Source organism: Nicotiana attenuata, chromosome 1 (assembly GCF_001879085.1).
Source record: "Nicotiana attenuata strain UT chromosome 1, NIATTr2, whole genome shotgun sequence".
In the NCBI taxonomy this organism is placed as follows: Eukaryota; Viridiplantae; Streptophyta; class Magnoliopsida; order Solanales; family Solanaceae; genus Nicotiana; species Nicotiana attenuata.
Window position 1 is genome coordinate 79567591 of NC_031989.1, and position 9965 is coordinate 79577555.

Sequence of the window (9965 nt, forward strand, 5' to 3'; positions counted from 1 at the left end):
GTATAGGTCAAAAATCTAACCACAGTAGTCGACCCAGCTGGGATCCCGCCTAAGTGGCGGGATAGCGAGAGACATCACGACCTACTTCAGTCCAAGCACATACAATGTCGTTAAGTTAAAAACAATACTCAAGTAACAACGGAAAAGGTCGTAGCGTGAAGGCACATCGGCCAAAGAATATAGCAAAGGCCCCAGAACTATATATAGATGGAGAATTCTCGAAGAGGAGGGGGCTTCTTTTTCTCTCTTTTCTTTCTCCTGCAATTTCTGTTTGAAAAGGACGCAAAATTGATCATCCTCTCTGTTTCATGAAAGAGGAAATAACAAACATTAATAAAGATTGATCGCTCTTATTTTATTTTATTCATTATTTTCCGATTCATTTTTAGATCTAGAATTTATTATGCTTGGCTAAGATTTACCTCATCATTATCATTAATTGATTTAATCAAAAAAGTTTTGATATCTTTTGGTCGGTGCCCAAAGATTAGTACATAGTAGTATCACGAGTTGGAATTCCAACTCATAAAATATCCTCTTTAGTACATTCTCTTTATGCAGTTTATAGTATCCGAGTCCTATCCAATTCAAAGAAGAAGCCCGAACACCGAACCAACCAAACCGGTCCGAAAACTAAAAAAACCCTAATCTGTGAAATATTACCTCTCACAGTAACCTCGTTACTCATCTTACAGGTACGCAGCTTTTGTCTCCCCCCACCCCAAAACCCCACAGTCCCCTTCTCGCTTATCTTTGACATATACCTAAAATTCTTTATACACTTGAATCATATCAACATTTAGGGTTTTTGCTACAAGTTAATTGTGTAACTCTTTTCTTCATTAACCCAATTTAGGTACATATTCTTTATGGCCCTTATACTCTAATTTTGTCTACTTTCTTTTTAATTTGTAGATTATGGTGCTTTTCTCTTTTGGATCTTTTTAGTAGCTAGGGTTTTGTATGTGCTATGTTGCTTTGCCCCTTAATTTATTTAGTTCTTCAAGATTAGTTCCAATTTATTTATTTATTTTTGATGGGACCGATTTTTATCTAATTCGATGTGTTTTTTCCCCTATTACAAAGGATTCATATAGCTGACTTGACTTAAAAGTATTGAGGCATAGTTGATGAGCAATTTATTTTTGTAATTTTTAATATTTGTTATCATGTGCTTAATCACTAAGGAGAAAGATGGAAGAGGGAAAAATTGTGAAAATTTGATTTTGCTATTTGGGGTTTTTCACTATTGATCTATTTCCTCTTCAAGATGTGTGGAAGTGCCTACACATGGAAGTGTGGCTGAGTAGTCAATGAAGTGGGAGGAGAACCTCAAATCTCAGATGAGGCAAAAAATAGTAGGTGATTTCTTCCTACCTGCCTAAACCTTGGTGGTAGCCCGGTATCTGTGCTGGCGGGGACTAGCAGATACCTGGCGGAATAGTCAGCTCTGAAAATCATATTTTTTGGAATGTGTAATACTTAAGCAGTTGTGTTGGTTGCGTTTTTTCTGTTTATCAAGACTCTGTATAACTGGTTAATTATGTTTATTAACTTTGTGGTGGATTTTGGGCTAATTCTTGTAGTAAATTATGGGTGAGACTGGAAAACGATCTCGTAGGGATGACGGGGATAGCAAGAACCAGAAGAGGAGGACAGAGAGAGATGAGAAAGGCGATGATGAACTAGTAGTGTACAGAATTCTATGCCCAGATAATGTGATTGGTAGTGTTATTGGAAAGAGTGGGAAAGTTATAAATTCGATTAGAGCCGAGACCAAGGCGAAGGTCAAGGTGGTGGACCCATTTCCAGGTGCTAAGGATAGAGTTATAACCATTTATTGCTATGTAAAAGAAAAGGAAGATGTTGAGGTTGACGAGGAGTTCAATGAGAAAAAACCTCTTTGCTCTGCTCAGGATGCTCTTCTTAGGGTTTATACGGCAATTGCAAATGCTTTGGCAGCTGTTGGAGATTCTGATAAGAAGCGTAAGGAAAAAGAGGAGTGTCAGCTTCTTGTTCCATCAAGCCAGTCTGCAAATATTATTGGTAAATCTGGTACCACCATAAAGAAGTTGAGAAGCAAGATGAGGGCTAATATTAAAGTTATTGCTAAAGATGCTAGCGATCCAACACATTCCTGTGCTCTCGAGTTTGATAACTTCGTTCTGGTTAGTTGTTTTTATTGTTCGTTGATAGTTAAATAGTGTTAGTGCATTAGGCAAAGCTTATAGATTTATATTTGCTCCTATCAAGAAAATGTTTTTTTTTTTTGAAATTTCGGTGTTTAAGTGTTGTAGTTGATACATGAATTGACAGCTTTTTACTTTAACTCAGATAACTGGTGACTCAGAATCAGTAAAGAAATCGCTCTTTGCTGTTTCTGCAATCATGTACAAGTTCACACCTAAGGAAGATATTCCTCTTAATACTAATGTTCCTGAAGTTCGTCCAAGCATTATTATCCCTTCAGATGTTCCCATATATCCAGCAGCTGGGATTTATCAAAATGTGGATCCTATTATCCCATCTAGATCTGTTCCATCTGTTTTAGGCACCACACACATACCAGAGCTTCCAGGTTATGTAGATGCAGGAAGCGCATGGCCGGTTTATTCTCCTGCTCTTCCCATGGTTTCTGGTTATGGTGGTGGTGCCTCTCAAACTGAGGAATTGACTATTAGAGTGTTGTGTCCAACTAACAATATTGGCCGTGTTATTGGAAAAGGAGGAGCTTCTATTAAAAGTGTACGGCAAGCAAGTGGTGCTCGTATTGAGGTTGGTGATGCCAAAGCTGATCGCGATCAGTGCATCATCACAGTCATTTCCACTGAGGTATTGCTTTTTTCTCCAGACTTCTTTGGTGGTTGTATTGGTGACATTTTGACCTTTTAGTAGACTGCCTTCTTTTTTTAGGTACAATGCATTGCTTACCTCTCCTGCTAATATGGGGTACTGTCTTTGCATGTGCTTTTCTTCTCCTAGATCATTGTGAAACAAACTTTCACAGAGTAACCATTGCTGATAGGTTTTCATTTTTTCTTGTGTTTATCCTTACTAGAAGGAAACAAAATACTAGGCACATTTCCTCCCTTCTAAACTTTGAGGTCTTTCATGGTAAGCCAGTAACGGGTCTTCCAATTGGTAAATGTGTAGATTGCTGTGGAGGTGGATAGTATCGATTTGTCGTTTTTGATATGGTAACTGTATTTAGTTGGCTGTTTATGTAGCTTTTGCAATTAGCTTTATATCAAAGTAGTTTGTTTTATCTCGGGTGTCTTGTATTCCATGTATTAACCTTATTCAGCATTTGGTTTTCTGTAGTCAGTGGATGATCTTAAATCCATGGCAGTTGAAGCTGTCTTGCTGCTGCAAGGGAAAATAAATGATGAAGATGAGGATAGTGTAACTTTTCGTCTACTTGTTCCATCAAAGATCATTGGATGTATCATTGGGAAAGGTGGTTCAATCGTTAATGAAATCCGGAAGAGAACTAGAGCTGATGTACGTATCTCGAAAGGCCAGAAGCCCAAATGTGCAGATTCAAACGATGAACTTGTTGAGGTCTGTCTTTCATATTAGTTGTAATCAATTGAGTTGTATTTTAATTGCTTATCTGTAAATTTCCTCGAGTCACTGACCATCATTATAAAAACGTAGGTGGCTGGGGAAATTAGTAGTGTGAGGGATGCCCTTATCCAGATTGTACTGAGGCTCAGAGATGATGTTCTGAAAGGCCGAGAAGGTAATTTTAATCCATCTGCCGGTGCTGATTCTTTACGCGCTGGTGGTACTGGTCATTCACTGGCTCCAGTTTTGCCCAATGTTCCTCCAACTGCTTCTTTGAGCTATGAACACAGGGGTGAGACTGGGAATGGCCTTGGAATGCGTTCTTCGGGCAGCCTCTATGGTCATGAGTCATTCTCGGTATACTTCTGCATTACTTGCCTTCCACAAAGTTTGATTTCATGCTATGGTGCATCTGGGCATTTCAAACTCCATTCTTAATCAAGTTGTGGCCTTATAAGTGCATCTTCAGTTGATTTTTTTCTCTCTTCATTTTCTGTTAATTTTCTGAAATAGCTGCTACAAGTTGATTTAGAAATGAAGCATTTGGAACTGGTGAATGTCTGAATGGTACTTGATGAAGTAATGTAGACTAAAGTTATCTTGCTTTGGCAAAGGAGAGAAACCATATAATATGTTAATATCACTAAAGTTGTGTCATAAAAAGAGTCATTTAAATGGTAAGCATTGAGGTTGCAATGGTCATTTTAGTAGAAGAATTGGCTTGATAGATAATTGAGAATTCTGTTGCCCCCACACCACCCCCAAGAAAAAAAAAGAAATAGCTTGAGAGTTCTTATGGTTCATATGGAAAGAGTAAGGAATTTAATCAGGGTAAGGCCTCAATTGTTTTTTTAAGATTAAGACGTCTGAATCTGAATACACATCTGAATATCAAGATGTGTATTAAGATTAAGACATCTGAATCTGGATACAAATCTGAATATATCAAGATGTGTATTAAGATCTGAATAGAAATAATTAAGACTGTTTGATTTTTAACATTTGAATGTATAAAATTTATCTTTATTTAAAAATTAATAAACATAAAATTCAAATGAAATACTAACTAATCTAATATTCTATCAATAAAATATATAGTTTTTTAAAATATGATAGTTGTTGGTGGTGATGGCTAACAGGTGAATGTCGACTAGAGGCGGTGGTTGGTGGTAGTTTTGGTTGATGATGGTGGTTCATGCTAGTAGCTAGTAGTGATTGGTAGTGGTAGCGATTATTATTGAGGATGGTGGTGGTGGGTGGTGATAGTTAATAATGGCGGGGGGTGGTAATAGTTGTTAGTGAGGACGGTGGTGGGTGGGTGGTGGTAGGTTATAAGATGGGCAGTACCGGCTGTGGTTGTTGATGGTGATGGGGTGGTCAGTTGTGGTAGTTGAGGTGGATGAGTATTGATTGTGGGTGAGAATGATGGTGGTCGGAGTGGTGGGGATAATGGGTGGTGATGGTCGATAATGGTGGCGGCTATGATTGAGGATGATGGTGGCGTGGTGGTGGTGGTGGGGGTGGTGATGGTGGTTGAGTATGGTGGTGGTGGCGGCATGGTGGTAGTTGATAATGGTAGGCGGTGGCGTCAGTTATTAATGAATATGTGATAGCATCTTAATGAAATTAAGTCTCTGTTATAGATCTTAATCATACAGACCTATTCAGACCCATTAAGTGGTTGTGAAGTAAAAAAAACAAACACACTTAATGATTAAGATCTGAATAATTAAGATTCAGACTTTAAAAACAAACGCACTTAATGTGTGAGATCTGAATGATTAAGATTCAGACCTCCATTAAGTGCAAACAAATGAGGCCTAATTAGGCTTTCAGTTTGAAGCTGATTTTTGAGGATACTGCTAGTTTTGTGTGAGAACATATTAACATCAACAGTTGAGCTGGTCCGCTGGATGGGAAGATCTACAACTGGTTTGCTTCATGGCCCATGGTTGAGAATTGACTGTCGGTGAATTCTTGATGACAAGGGAAAAAGTTTTCCAAAACAAACAAAAAGAAGAATAAACTCCTTCCCAAAGGAAAGTAAGGCGTGAAAGAAATACAAAAAAGTAGAAGGTTCATTGTCATTCATGAGTTCATCATGCAGCGAATGGGGTGTAGTGTACTCATTTTTATTGGAATAGTTAGGGATGGCAAGCGGTGCGGGTGCGAGGCGGGTTTTTTGTTAACCCGCAAAATTTCAACCCGACCCGCATAGCAAATTCACCCGCGTTCACCCGCTCCGCACCAGCGTCCACCGCCCCGCCCCGCCCCGCCCCGCTAACTTTTTTCCCCTTTACTTTGTTAGTTTATTTATTTTTTAATCTTTTGGCTGGAATTTTGTATACATTTATGATATCTAGATGTGGTTCCATGGATTCTGCTTCTTGCTGAATACTGTTCAGCATCATTTATTCTCTTAACTTCCGTTATTGCTGAATGTTTATTTACACTGTTTTTTCTGTTGGAAGAGGGGGGATGATGGCTATGGAGCGTACTCTTCATATTCCTCAAAGATATATGGCGGGTTAGTACTTTATGATGATCAATTAATTTATCTTTCTTTTTTTCTGAAGCATTATGTCATTTTATTCTGAGCTATATCATGTCTTTGAGCAGACCGCCTCCACCCACAGCTCTAGAGATGGTTATCCCTGGACATGCAGTTGGTAAAGTTATTGGTAAAGGTGGCTCAAACATAGATAATATTCGCAAGGTCAGTAATTTTTTGGGCCCTGTTTGAAACTTGATTTTATGACCGTCACTTATTTTCTTTGACTGTCAAGTTTACATGGTTGTTGAAACGGTCTGGCCTTTAAATTGTGAAAACTATCTTCATATACCTCATCCTGCATCTCTACTACTCTTGATATGTCAATTACATTATTGTAGTCAAGGCTGTTTATTATTGTCACGGACACTTTCCTGTAACAACCTTTTTGGTATGTGCAGCCTCCTCAACCCGAAGAAGAAAAATAACAAATGAACTTTTTTGTTTTTGTGTGTGTGTGTTGCATGAATGCCTTCATATTTGGGTTTTATATACTACTCCCTCCGTTCCAGTTTATGTGAACCTATTTCCTTTTTGGTCCGTTCCAAAAAGAATGAATCCTTTCTAAATTTAGAAACAATTTAGCTTAACTTACAATTCTACCCTTAATGAGAAGCTTTTATAACCACACAAATACTCTGGGCCCCTTTTTGACTTGTTTAGGACCACAAATTCCAAAAGTCTTCATTTTTTCTTTTTTTCTTAAACTCCGTGCCCAGTCAAACAGGTTCACATAAATTGGAACGGAGGGAGTAGTTGTTTTATCTTGAATCCTTAGGTACTACTTGTATTCAAAGTTCTGTATCTTACTATTCTGATATGGTTGGCTTGCTTTCTTAAAGTCATGGGTCCTCTTGCAGATATCCGGAGCAGCTGTGGACATAATTGATTCCAAATCCTCTCGAGGTGATCAAATTGCTATAATATCTGGTACACATGAACAGAAGCGTGCTGCAGAAAACTTGATTCAGGCATTCATAATGGCCACTTGAGCAATAAGGACACATCTCTTTTTGGAGGTGTGACCTTGACTAAATGTCGAGGTTCCTTCTTCAGAAGTTCCTCTCTAGGATATGGTAGGTTCTCGTGCTGGAGAGTGTGTCATTGCGTAGGTTTGATACATTTCTTCTCTGTAGGAACGCTTGCAAAGATTGTTCATAAAGTTGGACCGCTTGTTCTGTTTTCTGCCTATTTAGGTTCAGCCATGTTGCCTGACAGGCTCTTTTCAATCTGCTCTGGGTTAGAACTTCATAGGGCATTGTCTTTCCTTTGATGGTCTTTCATCAGTTCTTATCTTTTGGGCATTATGGCTTCCAAATTTCTCCTACTCTCCCATGCTCTTTTAACTTTATACGGAACTTTAGCTATTATCAGTTGTCGAGCTCACATTGCATGGAATTTCAGTATCTTGTTGCTGATTCCTCTTTGCTCTCAGCTTCTTCAGTAAGATCCTGTCTTGCTGATACGATGACATGTGGTTTATATGCTCTTCCTACGAGTTAAGGTGAATCCTCTGCTGTGTGCATGAGCACTATTAGGCATTTCCTAATTATCAGGGAGCATTTCTGAATTTACGATTCTTTCTCAAGACCTTCTAAAGAAAGAAATCTCTTGTGCTTAACTTGGGCTTGAAGTTATTGCTGCTGCTTATAATCATGGATCTACAGTTTCCATTGCCAGTTGCTTCCATGACTTCTAATTGAATATATGTTTTAATCTAATCTGATGCAATCCCCTTCATCTCTTCGCTATCTTGTATCTGTTTTCAGAATCTTTCAGGTCATCTATTCTCTTTACTAAAAAAAATTAGGGAAGACATCTATCTTACACTAACAGCCTAGATCTTCAATTAGGAAGACTAGACCAGACATTAAATTTAGGAGCCAAAGGAATTACAAACAAAAAAGTTGTGATATATATATATATATATATATATATATATATATATATATGCCACCTATTTTGTTCTTTTATTTAATTGTTACCAAAATTATCTTGGTACTAGCAAAGGAAATTTCTTAGAAATTTTAGTTCCTTTTCTTTCTAAAAAAGTGAACTTCTTAGAGATTGATTCCCAAGTCTCTTGTCTTTTTCCTGTCTAAAGCTTTCATCCAAAGGTCTATTTAGTCTCAATGGGGAAAGTAGAGACACTTCTGCACACCTTTTTTTCTTTGTGCTCTGTTCATCTCATTTTTTTGTGGATAATGTTTGTTCGTTTCATCTTTTCTTGGTGAAAGCTCGTTGAGCACTCAGTAACATGTCTCAGTGTAAGACATGAGTTTTTTTGCAACTTGCTTGCATCAATATTTTCAATCTATCAATCAATATGTATCAATTCTAAACTAGTAAGCGTCATCTATACGAATCCTCTGCATCTTGTCCGTTCTATTCAGGCCTATTTCATTCCCTTACTGGTAAAATTGTATTCCAAAGCATTTTAAAGGTTATCTGAATCTTCACACTTATCATTCACTGACTAGTCTCTAATGATTCTAAAAAGACACTTAGCAAACATCGGACCTGCCGTAAGGTGCAACAATAACTAAGAATTAGCTCCAGTTAACTGAAATCTCTTGAATAAATTCATTGCACCATTATGTTTTCTCTTACCTAAATTCTTATATATTTCGGGAGATTCTTGTTCTTTTGAGATCAATTTTAGGTCTACCTTTCTCCTTTTTAGCACCTTTAGTCACCATAATGTTATACTTACTGACCAGTACATTGGAGGTTTATGTGGGACATGGCTAAACTATCTCATGCGTCTTTTTATTTCGATCTCTCTGTGTGCTTCTTGCACACTTTGTATGATGTGATTATTTGTAATAATATTGTCCAATCATTTTTGACTACACATCAATCTTAACGTCCATTTCTATGACACTCATCTTGTATATAGGCGAGAACTTAGATGCCCACCTTCACTCCCATATAACATTACTGGTTTTACAATTTTCATGTAGAACTTGTGAGTCACTGTGTAGCATTGCTCTATCTCAGCCATCCTATTTTAGTTTAATGTTTGACATCTTCATCTATCATCTCATTTGCATTGTAAAGTGAGCCTAGATATTCGACCTATTTGCATTTAGGCATCAATCATCCAATTCACTTCTCCTTCATTCTTCTTATGGGTGTTGAGCTTACAGTGCATATGGTTTGTCTTGCTTATCCTAAATTCTCTCTGGAGTGCTTTTCTATAGTTTCAGCTTTTGGTTGATTCCATCCAGGCCCGGTGAACTAACGTAATAGCGTTCAAATATCATGTACAATGGAACATTATCTAGTATATTATTGCCAATTAGTTAGCTGTTCCATCACTAGGGCAAACAAAAACCAATTTCAAGGTGGTTTTTAATTGAAACCTACTCTCGTGTTTCTCGTAGTTGACCAACTGACTGTTCCTGCTACATAACTGAATTTATCTTTTCAAGTAGCCAGTACAATATTTCTGTTGATATTCTATTCTATGTTTCTCTTGGTCAGTAAAGATTTTTCTGCTCCTTATAAGTTTCTATCAATCTTTTAAGTAGAAAAATATAAACTCTGTTGTAGATCTGCCAGACACAATTTCAAACCGGTTCTCCATCACTCTCTAATGTCCCTAGGTCTACTATATTACCATTTTCCAATGGTTCATAGAGGACTCATAAGTGTAATACTACTAGTTCATACAATTTTTAATATCTCCTTTGTTATCAAACAATGTACCCTCTCCACTCGTTTCACATGCTTCTTGCTCCTTGATGCGACATTGAATGGCTGGGTTGGCCAAACTACTTTTACGATTTCCAAGGCTCTGCTGGAATATACCGTCTAGACTACAGATTTCTCTGACCCCATATTC

At 37.6% G+C, this 9965-nt stretch overlaps 1 protein-coding gene across 2 annotated transcripts; it reads left to right on the forward strand.

Moving 5' to 3' along the window:
* On the forward strand, positions 589–7431 carry LOC109229450 (KH domain-containing protein At4g18375-like). Of its 2 annotated transcripts, none has more exons than XM_019394901.1 (8): positions 589–695; positions 1587–2168; positions 2335–2832; positions 3322–3561; positions 3658–3924; positions 6039–6094; positions 6187–6283; positions 6979–7431. In XM_019394901.1, the coding sequence occupies exons 2-8, from the start codon at positions 1593–1595 to the stop codon at positions 7108–7110; spliced, it is 1866 nt and encodes a 621-aa protein (XP_019250446.1). In that variant the 5' UTR covers positions 589–695; positions 1587–1592; the 3' UTR covers positions 7111–7431. The 2 variants fall into 2 exon arrangements, with proteins under 2 accessions (XP_019250446.1, XP_019250438.1); XM_019394893.1 differs by lacking the exon at positions 589–695 and adding an exon at positions 702–856.

Bases quoted from the DNA above. Each gene is read 5' to 3' on its own strand.
- LOC109229450 (XM_019394901.1), top strand. From the start codon at position 1,593: ATGGGTGAGACTGGAAAACGATCTCGTAGGGATGACGGGGATAGCAAG. The intron at 6,095-6,186 runs GTTAGTACTTTA...GTCTTTGAGCAG, and splicing joins TCCTCAAAGATATATGGCGG to ACCGCCTCCACCCACAGCTC. The intron at 6,284-6,978 runs GTCAGTAATTTT...GTCCTCTTGCAG, and splicing joins ACATAGATAATATTCGCAAG to ATATCCGGAGCAGCTGTGGA.